Raw genomic sequence first — 22466 nt, forward strand, 5'->3', positions numbered from 1 at the left:
TATACATAATATATATAACTATATTATACATACAAAATTTATATATATTATATAAAATAAATACGTGATACATATATGAACTGCATATGAAGCATAAAATATATATACATATATGAAGTATACATATTAGTTACATATATGTATATCTATATATGAACTACATATGAAGTATGTACTATATATGCAAGAAGGATGTGATTGCTTATATTGTACGTATTAGTTACATATATGTATATATTATGTATTATCAGATATATTTAATTGCATTATTATATACATCATATATGTACATATATATACAACATATTTAAAATGTAATTATTTTTCTTTTCTTAATTTAATGACAATGTATATAAGATATAGTAAATGTTATTATTTGTTTATTTCTTGTTGCAATTTTTTAATATTTTTTACTCGATAAGTAAATCAGTGAACTGAATAATATATAAAAGAATCAATTACATTTTCTAGTCTAACATTACCCGAAAACTATTTTTCAATTACTATTCCAATACATCTACCAACTGCATTTCGAAATTGCAATTCGATCGAATCAGGCTGCACCGACCACACACGCCGCAACCACGGAAATGAACTATTACCAACCTCATATACGCTCCGCAAACCAAACATAATTGCGATAATAACAGCCAAATAGGTTATTAATTGTTTATTGTTAAAACAACGTTTTTCTCGTAGCTATTCGAGGAAATGAATTAATTCTCTATATATTACGTGTCACGTGACTTGGAAGTTATATATCTATTCACTACAACTTGTACACTCCATTTGTGTATATTCCGAGTATCCTGCTAATTATAGTATCGATTTCAGATTAGGGCTGTAGATATTGATAACGATGTTTCTTTTACTTTGACAGTGGTTTGGCTAATTAATTTTCTGAATTATCGAGGAAATTTTAAGCATAAGGTGATTTTCTTAAATATTAACAATTTAAAGGTATTGATATACTTAAATATTTTTTACTATAGTTTCTTTACGTATAAAATTACAGATTACTTATAAACTACTTAAAAATTATTTGTAGATTACTTATAGATTACGTATAAAATTATAAATTAAAAATATTCATACTATTCTTCTTATTATTTTACCGTCAATTTTATTTGTATTATTATTTTATTAATTTATTATTGTTTTACAGTTTTACAATATTGGTACGACAAAATTGATTTCTTTGGAAACCAATAAGGAGATTTTTCAAAAATTAAAAATTAATTAAAAGGATAATACGTAATTCTGTTAAATAAAAGATCAACTAAATATTAGAACAGTATATGTAATATACATAAATAAAATAATCACAAGAATAAAAATAATTTTTCATGGTGAAATATTACAAACTTTTTAATCACTTTACAGCGATATTAAAATATTACAATAAATAAAGCGAATAAAGTGATTGCCTATTCTTTTCTATAATTCAAAAACTTCTACCTAACCTCAAAATTTCCTCTCAGGAGCAAATAAAACTTCTAACATTTTTAATACTGACTATTTCCTAGCATAAACATTTCCCATAAACTTTCCAATGAAACTTTGTCAAACACCTTTCACAAAAGATTATACATAAGCTCAAAATTTCCCTCAGAAGTAACCAGACATTCTAGTTATATTCCTGTTTCAGTGTTCCCATAAAACTTTCTCGAACATTCTCATAAATTTCAACTTCGACCGAAAGTATTCCACCAAACCTCGGTATTTCTTGTCAGAAGTAAACAAAAATCCTATTACAAGCGGTTTCCTGTGATAAGTTCGCTGGGGGATGCAACGTATATTCCTCTTCTCGACTATTTCTCCGCAAGTACATATCGAAGATGGCGTGAACCGCTTTCACAAACACGGTGTGCACCTTTTAAATGAAAACTGGGATCGGGATAGCCCAGCTGAATAAAAGAAGCTTTCGCGGGCTCGAAACGAGTTTACGTTGCTCGCGCATTGTGCCACCCTGTTCAGAATCTAGGGTCCCTAGGATACACGTCGCCGAAGAATTCGACCTGACTTTCATCCGGAACCGCTTTCATCCGGCCAATATTCTTTAGCCAAACATCGCCGTCGATTCTTCTTATCTTTGGATTTTTCAGCGCCCCTTTCGTGTTCCACGTGCAAGACATTGTGAGATCTTGGCCTGGCTTTCAGTTTTTAATCCTCGTGAGAGGACAATTCGAACCTGGTTGTTGGTGTAGAGCAGTTTGTCGAATTTATTGGACAGTTTCGTTTAGGTGAGCATTTATGAAGACACTTGGATGGGAATTTTTCAACACGAAGGATGGGGAATTTTGGGGATTTTTGATTTTCTTTAATATCGATGAAATAATAAATTATGGACGAGGCTTCCAATAATTGTAGATTTATTTATTAGTTTGCAATGAAAGTTCTTGTGGTGTTATGTATAGGTTTGAATATGAAGAATTATTAATATGGGGAATTTTGGGGATTTTTGGTTTCCTTTATAAAGGCTGCAATCATGGTAGATTTATTTATTAGTTTGTAATGAAAATTCGTGTGTTATGTATAGGTTTGAGAATGTTTGTTAAGTTACTGTGTAATCAGCTTACTGTGGTAGTAATGCATCACGAACATTAAAATTAAAGTATTATAAAATGTTGGGGAAGAAAATTATAATAAATAACATTGAAGACATACAAGTGTGATGAAAAGGATGAAATAATACTTTTTAAATGCAGAATTAATTTAACATATTAATCATCTATAAAATTATGTAATCTGCAGAAACTGAAAACAATCACAAATCATAAAAGTTAAAATTGCAGTATTGATATAAAAGAAATTAAATTATATTGCAAATATATATACATATATATGTACGTGAATAAGATTTTAAATAAACTATTACTATCATTAATTGTTAAAAATTAACAACATTCTCTTCTTTTTAGGGAATCACTAAAGATAATTTACATTTTTTAGAAATTTAAATATTCAATTCAATAATATAATAAAATTAATTTATTAACCTAATTGTAAATTTCTTAATTTAATTTACATTTTGGTCACATCAAAAAATTAAAACTTTAAGATCTCGTCAACTAATTAAGTCTCGATTCTTAATTTTCAGAATCTTTCTTTAAAATTTCAAATTCCTTAAATTTTCAGAATTTTTAAAAATTTGAATTTATTTTTTTGAATTTTCAGAATTTTTTAAAATTTGTATTTATTCTCTTCAATTTTCAGAGTTTTTAAAAATTTGTATTTATACTTTTGAATTTTCAGAATTTTAAAAAATTTGTATTTAATCTTTTGAATTTTCAGAATTTTTAAAAATTGGTATTTATTCTTTTGAATTTTCAGAATTTTAAGAAATATGTATTTATTCTTTTGTATTTTCAGAATTTAAAAAAATTTGTGCTTATTCTTTTGAATTTTCAGAATTTTAAAAAATTGGTATTTATTCTTTTGATAATTTTCTCAATTTTCTCACGTATAATGAGATTCTTGAAAAAGGATAAAAGCTTCACAGAATATTTTTTCAATAATAAAACAAGATCGTATTAAACGACAAATTGTAAAACAAACAACAAAAGAATAAAATCGTAGGTGCGAGGGAAAATTTGCTTGTAGTTGAAGTGGAAAATTCAATAGGGAGGCAGCACGACATTTTCCTTCGGTGATTTTAAGATTTCACTCGTGCAGAAGAATTTCGGCTCGCGTTTCCTTATAGGATGGCAACCATACGCTTTAAACATTTCTCTTAAAGAGTAAAGAGAGCATTGAAACCCTATAAGACGAACAAATATGCGTCTGTAGATTTTTAAAGCAGATGTAATTCTACATATTACCAAATTTCATACGTCTCTTAATGTAGATTTAAAATTATAATTTTATTCGAAATTTCGAACAACAATTTTCCATACGTCTTTTAATAATACAATATTTGTTGTATTTAATGACACAGCTTACGATACTTACACAAAGGTATTGTTAAACGAAAAGGTCCAGTCGGACGAGAAATAAATAATAACGGAACGAAATGAAATATTTCTCTTTGATATTTCACATGGAAGAATTTATATCGTATTTCAGTTAACAAGTACAATTTTTATTACATTATTAAACATTATTAACATCTTTAATATTCCTCAATATTAGTTAATACTTAATTTTTATCAATTATTACAATGATATTAAAATTTGTTTACGTTTCTAATATTTTATTTTCATTATTTACTATAATAATGTTAAAATATTAACATTTCCTTATTTTGATATAAATATTTTATTTTTATATATTTTTATTAATTACAATTGTAATTACATTACAATTACAATATATTTTTATATATTTTTATTAATTACAGTTATAATTTTTATTACATTATTAAACATTATTAACATCTTTAATATTCCTCAGTATTTGTCAATACTTAATTTTTATCAATTATTATAATGATATTAAAATTTGTTTACGTTAGTAATATTTTATTTTTATTATTTACTATAATAATGTTAAAATATTAACATTTTCTTATTTTGTTATAAATATTTAATTTTTATTCATTATTGCAAAATTAAAATTTGCTATGCTATTACTAGTACACAATTATTATTAATTATTATGGAAATATTATTTCTTATTTTGTTATAAATATTTAATTTTTATTAATTATCGCAAAATTAGAATTTGCTATGCTATTAGTGGTACACAATTATTATTAATTATTATGAAAATATTAAAATTCTTTAACATATTAAAGTTTCCATTAATTATTGCGATATAAAAATTGATTATACCTATCAGTATAATTTTGTTATAATAAATTTATATATGATCTAACAATTACAAGTTAACACTTTACGTAGTAATTCGCATTTCGATAAAATAATTCTCGGAAAATCATAATTTGATTCATAAATATTACAATAATTAGTCTTATCTCAATAATTCATCCCGTTTTACAGTATAACCAACAGAGATTAACGATAATCAATTATTACAGCTACGTTATAATTTCATCCTGGTTATAAATTTTTAGCAACTAAATCCACCAATTTAATTAAAAAAATAAAATAAATCGATGAACAATTATTTCGAATAAATTAAACGAATAGGCACAACAATATTGTAGCCCAACCTCGCATAAATCTCCACAAAAATATACATCATAAAATTGCCTAACTTAAATCACAGGTTTCCACAACAGAAACTTACAAAACTCACTCCTTTTCCCAATTTTCTGTGAGTGTTGGTTCTATGTGCTTGAGCGTCAGTGAGATTGAATAAGTGAAACTCACTTGCCTTATAATTCTGCAGTATGTGATGTAAATATAACGTGACCGAGTTTAATTTGAATGGTATTTGAAGAAATGTTCAGAAGAATGTGCCAGAATGAGACAGTTCTCTGAGAAGTATCAGAGTTGTAGCCATTATATGGTTCTCACTCTCGCCGCTAGATGGATTCCAACTTCAACGAGGTTCGGGGACTTTCTCGCAAGTTCTCGGAAAACCTCCGCTTCCTATATATATATATCTAGAGACGACTTGGCAATGGTATATATATATTTACTTAAAAATAAATTAACAGTGATAGAGTATGTGACAACTCTCCTATTACAATTCACAACTAGGAACAACAACAGCAATTCTGGCAACTAACTTCGACAACTCTCAACTGATTTAATAATAAATTAACCATGATAGAGTATGTGAGTAATGATAAAGATACGAATTATCACAACACTCAACTTACATTTCTGCAGCAACTCTCCTATTAGAACTCATAACTAGCAACAACCACAACTCGGACAACTAACTTCGACAACTCTCAACTGATTTAAAAATAAACTCATATAATAATAAATTAACAGTGATTGATAGAGTATGTGAGTAACGATAAAGATACGAATTATTACTACTTATCACGACGCTAACGCTCAACCTACTCTCAACTGACTTAGCAACTCTCTAATCGACAACTCTCCTGACTTAGCAACATCAACAACCATGGGGGAGGACCACCATCCCCTACAAAGTGAACACATAAATGTAATCGTTATTAACCCTTTCGCTACTACGAGTGACTACAGTCACCGACCACAAAAATTGAGTACAGAATTAACACAAGTGCTACTGTTATCGCGTTCGACGTGCGGTGCCCGTGCTTACCGATAACGCCCCGGGTTGCTGCCGCGAACCGACACGACTGGAACACTAATTAGCGAAACAGTGAATTTGTGATCCTGTGATTGAACCCTCGTGCCCCCCTCAAGTGCTTATACCGTGTCGAGGTGAGGGGGCTCGTTTGGGTCCTTGATTTTGAGGAAAAGAATAATTACGAATGTACGAGTGAAAGGGCGCGCGTGGACGTGTATCAAATGCAAGTCGACAATGTTTCAAAGTGTTAACAATTGATATTCATGATGTATAATTAAAAAATTTATTTGCTTTATTACAACTCTACAATCTTATAGTATACTATTACATATATAAATTATTCTTAGAGAATTTCCTGACGAAGATGCAGGAATAATAGCAGCAATAGTAATAACATAACCTCTAAAAATGATAGGTTATATTGTTAATTATACGTTTACTTTGGTAAATAAACACAGAATTTATCAGTATCTGTAAGAAATAAATAAACTAGAGAAAATAGATACTTTGTATGTTAATCGTTAAGAAAATATTATTGTCCTTAGAAGATATTATTGTTCATTCTACCCACACTTTCGACAGAAAAAGATTCGTTCAGCTTAAGGCCCATTACAACTATTTTCCATTGCAATAAACCACCCAGCAACAGCTTTACGATCAAACGCACAAATTAAATAATTCCCCGAGGGTGGTTGGCTGTTCGAGTCACGTGGGGTGGCCGGTGGTTTCCGGCGATTACACTGAAAATGATTCAACGAAGTTGGCAAGTTTAAAACACCGTTCAGCCGGCCCTCGGAGGCGCCTTTCGCGGATTTCCTTTTTTCTCCGGGCTTTTCCTCCAGAACGGGTTCGTTCTAATCTCGCGGCCGATAAGCCGGAAGTTCCGCCGGCGAAGCAGGGCGTCCTTTCACCGGCTATCCCGCGGGAATAAACAACTGCAATATCTTACGCCGTTTCACCGATCCCCGTGGCGTTTGGCCTCGCGAAAAATTTCCATCCGGCTACCTTCCCATTTGCATGGGTACGTGAGACCAAGGAACGGTGTACGACCTTGCTTATATCTTTGCGACGCGGCAGATTTGCGAATTTTCCTTTTCATTTCGGCGAGTGGATGTGATTGTGATATTAGAATTCTTTGGAATTTCGAAATGCATGGGTTTACCACATAGGGTGGACAGTGAAATTAGGTATGTGGAAATTAGTTATTTTTCTGAATTATTTTATGTAGTCCATGATGAATATTAATTTTATGGGACAGCAATTGTGCTTATCATTTTATGTTATGGTAGATTTGCAAATTTTTTATTTTTATTGTGATATGTGAATGTAGTTATTAAACCTTTTTAGAATGTCAGTATACAGTGATCAGTGAAATTAGGTATGCCGAAATTAAATATTTTATTTATTCCATGATATCACTAATTTTATAAGACACTGATAATATACATATATAATAATTATTATAAAATAATTGAAGATTTAATTTATTATGGAAGAAAAATCATATTTATTGGTACATGTCAAAATATAGATTTGGGGATTTTTTTTAAATATTGTGGTACATGGATGTGGCTATTAAAATTTTTAAAAATGTCGAAATGTATGGGGTAGTCAGTATAATTAAGTGTGCGAAAATTAATTATTTTATTTATTCCATAATGACACTAATTTTATAAAACTCTGCACCATGTATAATAATTACTAGAATAGTATATTGGAGACTGAATTTATTATGGCACCGTGCTTATTGATCTTTCGTGTTTTTTGCATCGTACTATGTGGATTTACAAAATGAAAATAGCAATGAAATTCCATGGACCGATATTTCACTTTCTAAGTTGATGAAAAAATAGATAGGAGATGAAAAATTTAATAACTGAAGTATTTGAAAATCAATTTTTTCGATTTCAATACCGCGATATTAGTTCCGTTCAAATTAAAGCAGAGAAATGAAAAATTCCATTTTACACAGTTCTATTGGATATTAATATTTTACACAATTGTACTGTATTTTTCATAGCGTTTGACTAAGTGAAAACAACAGGAAATGTAGATATAATAAACGAAATGTTTGAGAAAATATTTTTTGACTTTTCAATGTCACGATATTAAATTTCTTTTCCACTTATTTTTAATATATATTATTTTTCATATTTTTATTAATACTCAATTTTCCCTGTTATATTAGTTTATATAATTAAATTGAATAAAGAAATGTCACTAAAAACAAATTTGATAATCAATCCATCTAAAAATTTCGTTTCGGATCTTGATATTACAAAATTAAAATTCGATACCTAAAATGGAAAAATTTTTTCCCCTCCTGTCAATAATTTTCATTATATTTCCCACACAACTTCATCGAATAAGAAAAACAGAAACCAGTAAACTGAAGCAATTTGATAACCAATATTGCTAAAAAAAATTTCTTTTTGAATTTCAATACTGCTACATTAAAATTCAATACTAGGAATCAAAAATTCCCTTGCTTTTATTTTTATCACAAGGAAATGAATTTTTCATTACTCTTTTACCAATTTCTTCTCCACTTTTTATTACACATTAGAAATAAATTGAAGTAGAACAAAATAAAGTAAAAAATTTTCACCCTATCCCTTTTGGAATTAAATCAAAAGAGTAGAAAAATAGCATGCTTCAATAAATTAAGGGATTTATATCAAAAATAATTTCTGTAAATTAAAAAAAATTCTGCAAATTTATAAAATAATATCACATTTTAATAACTGGAAGTAAGACTCACATCACTATGGAATAAATACTATTAAAAACGATGCATTTAATTAATTAGAATAATTAGAATAATTCAAGAAAAATTCACCGACTACATAAAAAGAAAAATTGAAAGATATAGGATATTCTTTTCTCTTTTGAAAAATTTTGATTTTAATACAAACCCTATTAGAATTAGGATTAGAATCAGAAGGTGAAAATGAAGAAGGAAAATTTTTGTTCTCTCTTGAAAAATTTTGATTTTAATACAAACCCTGTTAGAATTAGAATTAGAGATCAGGTTAAAAAGGAAAAGGAAAATTTTTGTTCTTTCTTGAAAAATTTTAATTTTAATACAAACCCTGTTAGAATCAAACCAGAAGGTAAAAAGGAAAAGGAAAATAGAATTTTAATCAACTAGGTCGGTTCGCGGCGTTATTTGTCGCGCTGGTCTGATTGTTTCAGCAGAAACAATTAAAGATTGTATCTAAAGGAAGGAGAAATTGGCTGGGAAAGGATTATCTTTCCCCTGACACCGACCGGCCCAAACGTTTAAATTACTCCTACGACATTGTCTCGTTTGTTTGAAATTCAATTATCTCAATTTCGACTCCTCGAAGCAGTCCAACTTGGCTCCTTATACAGTATAATGCCCGACCAGACATCACCGATGCATTTATTCCTTCTTGAATGAAACGCATTCAGATCAAGATTTTTCGTTTTCCAAAATCCCCTATCATTGGGTATATTAAATACCAGACTGTGGAAAATTTGAATTGTAAAATAATATATCCTATCATGAATCGTTGCATTGACCAAAATATTATATGATACCGATATTTTCGCTGTAAAATAGCAATCATTATATTTCAAACAAAATAAAATTTAATTAAATAATAAATTAATTATCTTGATTGGTAAGGCAGAATTTTAATTCGGAATATCGTTTTATATTAGATGACGTAAAAAGAAATCCATTATTTTTATTTTTAAATCCATTATTTTACCACACCTAATATAATGAAGAACAAAGCAAGTTAACAATGTTGGCGACCACCTGAATATTTCAGTATTTGTATTTATAAAAAGAAATCCATTATTTTTGCATGAAATTGAATGTAAAAATAATGGATTTCTTTTTACTTCGCCTAATATATTGAAAACAAGGGCTGTGAACATCTAATTGTAAAAATTTGGTGCTATTTATTGACCAGTCTAATTTTTAATTGTGTTAATATTATAAATGGTGTATTATATTAGTCTATTTAATTAATATTGAAAATATTATGGAATATTAAATATTAGAATTGGAATATAATATCGAATTGATATTAAAAGTAGTATTGAAAACTATTGTAAGTACTATTACATATATACTAACTATTATTAACTATTATTAACTATTATTAACTATTATTAACTATTACAAAACTATTGTTTATAGCTCTTCTCAAACCTGTAATTTATTATTTAATTTTTTGAATAATTTTCAAACTTGTTTTATATATCTTTTAATTCTCTTCATAGTATTCAACAACAAATAATAATAAGAGTAACATTTCAAAATAGAAAAATCCGATGATATTTAATATTTTATTAAAGTTTTTTGATTACTTAATTCCAATTATTATTTAATTTTAATTATTAATTTTTATTATATATATATGCTCACCGCAATTTCAGGGGCGTCGTAGGCTAGATTGTCGATCCCAGTCATGGTCTCAGCTGAAAAAAGAAAGATCAGTTTAAAAAAAAAGAAATTCGTAAAGAATTATAACTTTCGTATTTGAACAATAAATCTGCTCCACTAACCAGCATCATTCGTGCATTACAAACAATAAATTCAGTGCATTCTCAAGACAACCGTTGAGAAGTGCGAATGAACCATAATGGAGCTGGTAACAATCGAAGTAACAAGGTAATAGATGCTCTGGTTGATTTATGCAGTCTGTATGGAATGTCTTTGATCGAATCGTCTTGGAACGAACTTGAAGGATTCGCCTTCTTCGAAGACAAAAGAAACGTGAGAAACTAGTAGTCAGTTACAAATATTACGTAGCAGTCAGTTACGAAACTCACGAATATTATAATTTTGGCAATATTTTGTGGAAAATGTGGTTTCATTTAATTAGAATCGAAATTAGTTATAATTAAATAGTTATATATAATAACTTACTATAATTAAACCACTATAAATTATATTAATATAAATTAAAGCTGTAAACAAAACTTACTATGATTAAGTATAAATAAGTTATATTTAATTCCTTACGTTTCATTTTATTTAATTTCGAAATATTTATTGTAAACATAATTTTTGTTAATTTCATCATAAATATAATTTATATTAATTTTGTATTATAAATTTCATTTATTATAAATCAAATTTTTATTAATTTTATTCCACGAATTTAATTATTAATATAACTGATATTCGTTTTATTTTATTAAATTAATTGGTTTAATAATTAAATAATATAAAATTGAAAAATCAGATTTTTCAAAATAGTTTATTTCATATTATTTATATGAAATATTTCGTATCATTTTAAAATCTGATAAACCTGTTGCAGAATTATGAACAAGCTAATTGTTCATGATTATGTGTGACACAAGGAATGTGTATGTAATCGAATGGCCAAACTTTCCACGTATGTCTGAAGAATTTAGAAACATATTGCAGCACTGAACAATCCATTCACATTATCCACATATAGAAACTTTGCTAAGTTTGGTTTAAGTTTTTACAATCCATTCTACTTCAAGTTCCCCACTGCAAACTGCCTTTTTCAAAGAGTAATCTGACATACCTCCAGCTCTTGACCAAAGTTAAGAATATTAAAAGTCTGAGAATATAGTTCAACAATACCGAGGATTTTATAGAAAATTTCTGATAATTTCAGCCAAATAATTTTTAGAATTAATAATATAATACAATATTATTGACAATACTATCAGAAAATTCTAATATTAATCATGTTACATACAGTATTATATTTATTATTAAATGTCTCATAATAAATTATTATAATAATAGCTCAGAAAAATATTGTAATAGCTGTGTATTTTATAATAAAAATAATAAATTCTTAAATAACAAAAAATAATAAAAATATAAAAATTTTATAATACCAAAGTTATTATAAAAGGACTAACATTATTAACAATATTACAGAACAAAATATTGGTAATGTTGTAAAATCTTGTAAAATATTGTAAAATTCATTATTAATTTCCTCACAATAAATAATTGTATTAACACAAGAAAATTTTGGTATTCAAAAACTATTAACATTCTAAGTTTACTGATAATATCATATAATATTATTAACAATACTATATCATAATAAATTCAAATTTCTATCATTACAAATAATTACATTAAAAATTTACAATTCATTGTTATTACATCGGTATAATTAGACACTCAAATACAACTGACCATAGTGCTTCCAAAAATTATTATACTTCTTCCAGAAATCACAGATGACTATCAAACACCTCTATTTTAAATATCATGCAATAGAACCTAATTTCACTAACTATAATTTGACTAAGAAATATTCGATTGTATTAACACGAGAAAGTGCTGATATTCAAAAACTATTAACATTCTAAGGTTACTAATAATACCATGTAATATTATTAGCAGTACTATATCATAGTAAATTCAAATTTCAAAAAATTGTCACTTCACTGTCATTATATTTAATATAATATTACACCAATATAATTAGACGCTCAAATGAAACTGACTATAATGCTTCCGAAAATTAGTATACTTCTTCCATAAAACACAAATTATTCTCAAAAACCTCTATTTTAAATATCACGTAGTAGAACCTAATTTCACTAACTATAATTTGACTAAAAAATATTCAATGCTGAATAAAAATAATTTTTGACTTTGTTTGATACAAATTAATGAAATTTTTCGTCTCCGTTTATTTTTCTCGTTAAATAAAATTAATCGTTCTATGTAACCATTAACACGATCATTCTAGTTACATTCTCGAATGGTGACGAACGCGACCTAGTGAGAAAGAAGAGAAAAACGAGATAGTGGATCGGTTTTTACTATGGATCGAACATAAGAGCCCTTGAACAGGGTCTTCTTTAAGTTCTACACGATTTCCCCATTACCGATTTCCTCGCGATTGCGTGCATCGAGTTCTCGATCGTTTATGGGGTTTTTAATTTCCTCTAATTTCAATATTTCATTCAGGTCCTTTGAGATTTCTGCAATTTCTCCGTGCAGATATTTATTGACTGTGCTCTTTCATTTCTGTAATATGGAAAATGCTCGATGTCAAGGAGGTTCTTCGAAAAGAAATAGCAGTTCCAGTGATTTATAGTGAGAATCGGTTAGGTTCGTATACGAAAAAATTCATTTCTTCGTTCCTTTATTTCTCCTTAAATAAAATAAAATAAAATAATAAATTAAAATATTTAATTATTTAAGAAAATCATATTGTGAAAATGATAGTAACCAATATAGGAAAAATAATAGCAGCAGCATGGAAAAAGACAGAAATTATTATTTGAAGATTCCTAAAATTTAAAGAAAAAATAAAATATCCAGAAATATAATTGTTTTTAACTTCTACGTTTAATAAAAATTATGTATCTGCGAAAAGAACAATATTTAATGACAAAATAAGTAACAGCAAAATCTTGATTATATATTCTACTAAATTGTAAAATTTGCAAAAGAAAATAATGAAATAGGGCTATTATTAATTTCTTTAAAGCTGTCAATAATAATTTATTTATTTAAAACACACTCTTATTAAATATTTCGAAGATCTTTAATTTAATTAAATATATTTAAAATAGATATGTATGTACATATATTATTGAAAATTTTATATCAATTTTTGTTAACAATAAAATTTTGAGTTTATGTTCTACTGAATTTTATAATTTGCGAAAGAAAATAATAAAATAGGGCTATTATTAATTTCTTTAAAGCTGTCAATAATAATTTATTTATTTAAAACACACTCTTATTAAATATTTCGAAGATCTTTAATTTAATTAAATATATTTAAAATATATATGTATATAAATATATCGTTGAAATTTTTATATCTATATACGAAACGACTAATTATTTATCGTGCATTACAAATTCGAATTTTTGAAAAGCAATTTTTTCCATTATCCATGCAATTCTTTAATAGGTATTCTTTTTCTCAAATCTAATCTAAATTATACCTGATGCAAATTATCCTATATACATAATTACATTGTTACATAAATAGGTATTTCATGACCTCGAATAATTTGCATATTTACATCACAGTCTTCTAAAATATTTCTAAAAGTAATCTCTAAAAAAATTTCCTGCAAAATTCCTTTCTTCTAAAAACTAATAAATTATCTAATAAATTTTTTCGACCAAAAATTATTAATAAAATCGTAAAAAATAAAAGTAAATAAAAATTGTGAATAAAAATCGCCCAAAAATATATATTTTCAAAATTTCCATATGAATTATATAAATATCATATATTTAGGAAAAATATAATAATAATTAAAACACTGTTTCGTTAGAAGCTATAATTTTTAATTTTCCTCCAAAAAATTTTTTTTTCGTCATCGCGTAATTTCTTAACACTTTGAAATCGGATTTAATTTATGCGCAATGTAAACACTCTTGAACACTCCCATTCGCTTTCTCTGTTCTCACGAATGTGACCCGAATGATTACACTGACTGGTATTTCCCGACCTCGCATAATCCACAGAGGAAGAACGGTACACAATAACAGTAATAGCAGAGTAAAGTAGCGTGTCTATTGAGAAACTTTCGCTTTCACCTGAATGGTTGAAACGAAGATGTTCCTCGTGCATTGTGTTACAGCCATGCGAGTACACAGCGAGTAATTACACGAGTACGAAAGACAGCGAATGAACGTGAACGTGCAATCTTTCTTCGACCTTAATTATACGCTTTATGAGAGCAAGTGCTTAGTCTGAATCGCAATATCCGGTTTACAAACGGAAGAAACATTGTGGAAGTAGATTCGAGCTTTTTAATAAATATATACGTTGGTAAAATATAAAAAAAAATATTATTTTCAACAAACATTTTATTTTTTATAATTAAAGTAATTAATAGAACATTTTTATCAATAACTGTTTAGTTAATAAACCTAATTGTACATTACACGATATTTTAAATTTAATATATATATATTATTATTCTCAAAAAACATTTTATCTTTTATAATTAAAGTAATTAATAGAATATTTTTATCAATAATTGTTTAGTTAATAAATCCAATTGTACATTACTCGATATATTAGATTTAATATATATGTTATTATTCTCAAAAAACATTTTATCTTTTATAATTAAAGTAATTAATAGAATATTTTTATCAATAATTGTTTAGTTAATAAATCCAATTGTACATTACTCGATATATTAGATTTAATATATATGTTATTATTCTCAAAAAACATTTTATCTTTTATAATTAAAGTAATTAATAGAATATTTTTATCAATAATTGTTTAGTTAATAAATCCAATTGTACATTACTCGATATATTAGATTTAATATATATGTTATTATTCTCAAAAAACATTTTATCTTTTATAATTAAAGTAATTAATAGAATATTTTTATCAATAATTGTTTAGTTAATAAATCCAATTGTACAATACTCGATATATTAGATTTAATATATATATATTATTTATATCATATCAGGTAATATCAGGAAAGAATTACAAAAAAATATTGAATACAATTCTCAAATAAAAGAATTCCAAAATATTTTCAAAAAATTCCCATTAAAATGGAATCGAAACTAAATAAATTTTTAAAATTATTCTAAATAAAGCAATTCCAAAATATTCCCATTAGAAAAAATCCAAAAGAATCTACTTCCAAAAGTTATTCAATATAACCACTAAAAGGAACCAATTTTAAACTCTTTCCACGCAATTTTCAACAAGAAAAATTCCTCCAAAAAATAAAATAGTTTAAACGAAATATTTAAAAAAATTCCCCAATTGAAAGAATAAATAAAAATAAAAAAAATTCAAAATAAAAAAAAGAATCCAAAATAAATCAATTAAAAAAAGAAAGGAAATAAAAATTCGATAAAATTCCGAACGAAAATAATTCCGTTCAATTCCAAATAACCCAAAATATTTCCAAATAATCCCCCTGCAAAGGAAAAAAAATCCAAAATAAATCAATTTGAAAGAAAAGAAAGAAATAAAAATTCGATAAAATTCCAAACGAAAATAATTCCATTCAATTCCAAATAATCCAAAATATTTCCAAACAATCCCCCTCCAAAAGAAAAAAAATCCCGAATAAATGAATTTGAAAAAAAAAGGAAATAAAAATTCGATAAAATTCCGAAGAAAAATAATTCCGATCAATTTCCAAATAACACCGAAATCCGATAACTCGAAGAACATCCACTATAGCGTTTCCTATCTCCTTCGCCATTCGTGCGAAATCTAATTACCCTTAGAATTTCAGCGCCGGAAATCCAGCAGCCTATAAATCGTAGCCGAGGAGAGCGGCTTTATCTCTGCGCGTTAAACGAGTCAATGCATAGAACCATCCGGCGTTGTAGAACAGTCTGTATCTCGGTTTTTATTACCGAAGGAAGCGCGGATTCGTGCTTTATCACGAGCGAGGAGCACCGTTCGATTCGGCGCTGCAGGAGCAGGCGCGTACGCGCCTTGCTGACAGCACGCTTTATTTATCGCTGCACATTGCACCGGCCTCCTTGTCGCACTGATTTTTTTACGATTACAGACGTACAACGATGACACGTGTCCTGGAAAAATATTGAACGAAACACCGCGTTACGAGGAGAATTTTAAACCCGATATCGAACCAATCTTCCAATATTAAGATTTATTTCATTTTTCCTCATCCTTTTCCATATTTTTCTGCTTATTATTATCATTATTATTGGGATTATGGGTAAAAAGAAATATATATATGGGAATGACTACGAAGATTTTTTCCCTTTTCTTTTCTTTTCCTTTTCTCTTGCGAGGTTAATCGAGTTATGGATTGGAGGCTGAACGAATCTCGAAATTGTTACGTTATACGTATGAAAATATGCGAATGACTATGAATATTTTTTGTTTTTATTTTTCCTTTTTTATTGTGTGAGGTCAATCGAATTATGGACTCGACACTGAACGAATTTCAAAATTATTGCGATGCATGAATGACGAATGATAAATGATGACTGTGAAGATTTTTCCTTTTTCATTGTAAGTGGTCAGTCGAATTGTTAAGTCGAGGTTGAACGAATCTCAAAATTGTTGTGATGGAAAATATGGAATTTATAAATTTTTTTTGGGGGGGTTGGGGTTTTTTTTTTTTTTTTTTTTGAGAAATGAGAAATTTAGGGGGTGAGTTTGAACAAAGTATGAAAGAAGTGCTGGATCTGATTCTATGCAGTTAAGGATTGTTTTGAATGAATAATAAAGGAATTTTTGTATTCAACAGAATAATAAAGAATAATAAATAATATAATAATAATAAAATCCAGATTAATGGATTTAATTGTGTGTCACGATAATTGTTTTAAATATAAGGAAAAGAACGTTCTAAATTTTAAAAATTGCTGGATTTAATTTATATTAAAATGACTATTTCAAAACAATGCTTGCAGTTATTGTGAAAATAAACAGATATTTTTACATTTTTGATGTAAGTGTGTTAATTATTCGTTACGTAATATTAATTATTCATTAGTTTGCATATCTGGTTACTAATTGTTACGAGTAATTAAATATGCTCTATGTTGATATAATGATAAAGTGAACGCTAATTAATTTTCTGAGATGAATATATGAATTAAAATCAATCAACTCTGGAGAATCGTGGCTCGAGTGAGTATACAAATATTTGAGTAAATTTCATAATTCTGGAATGAGAAACTGACAATAAATATTTTGTGAAAGTGCAATTTTGCTTGCTACTACAAGTAAATTAAAGAAAGGAATAAATTTATGCTAACAGAGTATTAATTTATTGCATGTTATTATTTATTTATAAATTTTCACTGTGCTGAATTATGCTATGTTGTGTAATAACTTTACTATGGTAATACTACTAGAGTAACGTAATTATAAATTTATATTAGACTAAATTATAAATATATATCATTATAAATTTGTATTATTCCAAAATTATAAATTTATACCAATATTTACATATACATATAGATGTAATAATTTTACTATGGTAATACTACTATAGTAACTTAATTATAAATTTATATTAGACTAAATTATACATATATGTCATTATAAATTTGTATTATTCCAAAATTATAAATTTATACCAATATTTATATATACATATAGACGTAATAATTTTACTATGATAATACTGCTATAGTAACATAATTATAAATTTATATTAGATTAAATTATAAATATATGTCATTATAAATTTGTATTATACAAAAATTATAAATTTATACTAATATTTATATATACATATAAATTAACTGTCTACAATTAGGAGAAGAAATTGTATTCCTAGACTATTGTATCTAGACTACATCAGTACCCTAATCAGTACTATTAAGGTTAAACAAACATCTTATCAATTAAGTCGCATATCAAAAATGTGTAAATATTAAAATACCTATATCTGCACTTTATTCTAATATGATATATTTTAAAATAATACATTTCCTAATAATTTAAATATTTAAATGCATGCTACGACTATAATTATAATTTTCTGCATTTCTAATTGATATATAAAATTATCTTAAATTATTCTAACACAGATAACAAATTATTTAATAATTTAAATATTAAAATATATTCTGTACTATTACACTGAAGACTATCACATTAAAAATTTATCTGCAAATTTAATTTATTCCAATTTAGATGCAATTATCTAAAATACCTATATTCAAAATAATTTTATTAAATTCATTAGTATCTTGATTAATAGAACCTTTTTTTAAATTTTTAAACAAAACGACACAAAAGCTGGTTAAAATGTCAACGATTAATTTTCGATATCCGGAGTTTAGAGTTTTTTGAAGCCTGTTTCCGGTAGGATATGTCAGAAAAACGCTGAGCGATATTTTAGAGGATAAATCTGGGTTGATATACAGCGAAAAATTTGTTGCAACGTATGCTCCCTGCTTCGTGATATACGGCAGATTAAAATAAATGTTTCAAGTGCAACCGTGTAGATTATGGCACAAGCTTCCCGCCTGTTGGAATGTGTGAAGGATAACCTGCATGCTTCCTAACGTGTGGACAATTTTGAGAAAATTTGTTACGTGCAAGCATGTGGGAGAAATGGCGAATGAAATTGTTGCTAAATTGCATAATATAACAACATGTTGGTGTTAAATTTATTTAATAAAAATAAAGTAACTTTGAAATCAGAAAATTAAAGTTACTAGTTCGTTTTCTTCTAATTTTTATGTTATAATTATTTTTAATTAAGTTTCATATATTATACTATAATATAATATAATTTAATAATAATATAATATATAACAATATAATTTAAAATACATAATATAATAATATAATTTTTATGGTGTTTTCAAACGAGGTTGTTGTTGATTATGTGACTTGATATAAAATGAGAAAAATGATAAATTTTCATTTGCTATTTCAATGAAATTTTAATTAAACATAATGAACGTAATATTCTTAATGATAATTGTTTTATATCATAATTTTATAATTTTTATTATATTATTAATATTGCCTCTAATATTATCTATTATAATAAATAGTATTATAATTTGGGAATATTTTCATCTGGGAATAATTTAGAAAATAATATTTCCAATAGGCAGTATTAATATTTGGAAATAGCATTATTAATAATTAACAATAATATTAAGAAATTACGTTAGCAATGATACTGAAAAATAGAGCATCATTATCATTCCAAATAATAAATCAGAGAAGTTGGAAAAATAATACAGAACAAGCTAAAATTTAAAAATTAAATCTAAGATTTAGGAGAAAAATAAATTATATAAATATATTATTTATATTCATATTTCTAAATCATTCAATGAAGAATTTTAATTACATACATAATTTTCTATCTATAATCACCACTAATTATACTATTTCATTACTATATAATTTCCATTATATCAATTGTTATAAAAACTTGCATCAAAAGTTCCCAATATCCCAAATTAATAAAATCGAAAACAGTAAAAAGCATGCAAGTAAAAGCTAGACAAAATTACTAAATTCAGTATGAAAACTCAAAAATAAACTCAAAAATACAGCACGATATTTCCTTACCTTAAATCCCGTTTCAGCTGTTCAATCCACGATTCAGCTTCCCCAATGTGCACATCACAATCTTCACAAACTTATTAAACCAAATCCATTTCTCACCACACGAAACACCACACTCTATCACACTAATCGATCCAACGAAACGAGAAATTCAAAAAACTTCCACCAATTTCCATAACCTCGAGAAAACACCAAACAGGACAGCCAGTTGCATCCAAAATGTACATCAGAGGACCGAAGAAACGCGAACTCCGAATCGCAGAATTTCCACAGTGACACTTAGTCACACATGACACAACCTCGACCGTGGTTGTCCCGTTAATTAATTCGCGTCCCTCGCGTGTTTTCTTCCTTTTCCTCGGCGACACCACTAATTAGCGGCGCAACGATCGCGAGGAAGGCAACAGGACCAGGATGACGCTTCGGACCCGGTCTCCAGAGTCGATCCACAGCCGATCTAGCATCGACCACAGCCTCTCCAAGTTTGTTGCCCCATGATCTAGAACAGAAATAGACCTAGCAATCGCGCTTGGTCGATATTGACCTTTTTTCCGCGCCAAATTCGCGCCAGATCGCTGCACTCGTGGCCAAGGTGAGCTCTTGCCTACTCCGCTTTGCTCGCTTTAACCTGGCTAAACTTGACTTTTCGTCGATGCTTCTGCAGGGTTCGTTGCTCCTTTGATGGCAGAAAAGTGGATTTGAGGAATAAATTTGAATGCGTGAGCAGGATTCGATGTAATATGTTGACACTGCCAGAGATGGTCTAACTGAGAGACTGAGATCATTCTTTCATTTTTCCCTCTTTTTAAGAATTTCAGCAAATGGCTTATCTCAGATTCAGATATCATTGCATTTTCCTTCCCGATTCATTGCAATTGGAATTTACGAAGAATTTTGAGAGACAATTGTATATCAGACAGATTCAAAGATTTATCACACGTATCGAGACATTCATAACCTATATTTATTAATGTTAATAGAATATCAGAAGATGGAAGTTGAAACAGGATGTTAATAATATAATTATCTGTTTATAACGATTAATATAGATTTTAATATAATATTTAATTAAAAATAATGGTGTATCTATATTAATAATTAATGTAGATACATCGTATCCACTAAGGTCCGCCATATTTGCAACATGACGTATAATTAGTTTCCAGTGTCGCCAGCACACTGTGGCTCCTTAAGGCGCGAAATTTGAATTGAATATACGAATATATTTCAACAATTGATTAAATCATCAGGACTCTGGTATTTCATTACCAAAATTTTAAATTTTTGAAATGGAAAATGGATCGATGTTCTGTTACAAACATTTTTAATTTTTAGAATGGAAAATGGATCGATGTTCTGTTACAAAAATTTCGTTGCTGCACGAAGAAGGTTACCCGTATAAAATTAATATAGATTTTTACCCGATTAATATAGATTTTATTACAGATCTATTGCACGTGAGTGAGTATTGTACACTGTATGCACTAAGATCCGCCATATTCCCAGTCCGACATATAATTAGTTTCCAGTGTTGCCAACACGTGGTGGCTCCTTAAGGCGCGAAATTCGAATCGAATATACGAATATATTTCAACAATTAATTAAATTATCAAAACTCTGGTATTCCATTATAAAAATTTTTAATTTTTGGAATGGAAAATGGATCGGTGTTCTGTTACAAAAATTTCGTTGGTGCACGAAGAATGTTACTCGTATATTACTCGTAGTTTCCAGTGTTGCCAACACGCTGTGGCTCCTTAAGGCGCGAAATTCGAATCGAATATACGAATATATTTCAAGAATTAATTAAGTTATCGGAACTCTGGTATTCCAATGCTTGATCAGTGTTTGATTACAAAAATTTCGTTGGTGCAGGAAGAAGGTTACCCGTATAGGGTCTATTCATGAATAAAGATGGACTCGTGTCGTCGAGCAAGATCCTCCAGTTGCACACAAAGGCATGCACCTACACATGGAGCTGGTCCTAGCCATAATCCCGACTCGATCAACCAAACTTCTCCCCTTTTTCCATTCACCTTCCACTCTTTTATTAATTGGTGTCTTCCTTTGATCTCTCGGTCCCTTCCAGAATTCTTTAATCACTCATTGCCTCGGAGCAACGCGGATAATCGGCGCAATCGATACACGTTTGCGATCTACTGAACCGTGTCTACCTGCTCCGGGAGATTTCCTTTCCCCCGGGTCACGAAAGCGCGTGTCATAATTCCAATGGAAACGTGCAAGGCCGGAAAACCGGTTTCCAGAGCTGACCGTTTCGTCAGCTCGCCTCGATAGCTCGGGCTCCA

General features: G+C 28.0%; 1 protein-coding gene across 1 annotated transcript in view; it reads right to left on the reverse strand.

Annotated features, from left to right (window-relative positions):
• Oatp26F (Organic anion transporting polypeptide 26F) overlaps positions 1–20286 on the reverse strand; it is a 98402-nt gene extending 78116 nt beyond the window's left edge. The window contains exons 1-2 of the mRNA XM_017905022.1: positions 20164–20286; positions 10536–10588 (exon numbers count right to left, since the gene is read on the reverse strand). Of these exons, the coding sequence (XP_017760511.1) occupies positions 10536–10580 (45 nt within the window). The 5' untranslated portion in view covers positions 10581–10588; positions 20164–20286. The remainder of the gene's footprint in view (positions 1–10535; positions 10589–20163) is intronic.
• Positions 20287–22466: the final 2180 nt, after the last annotated feature.

The sequence above is a fragment of the Eufriesea mexicana genome, unplaced genomic scaffold (assembly GCF_001483705.2).
Source record: "Eufriesea mexicana isolate 0111107269 unplaced genomic scaffold, ASM148370v2 scaffold3615, whole genome shotgun sequence".
Taxonomy (NCBI): Eukaryota; Metazoa; Arthropoda; class Insecta; order Hymenoptera; family Apidae; genus Eufriesea; species Eufriesea mexicana.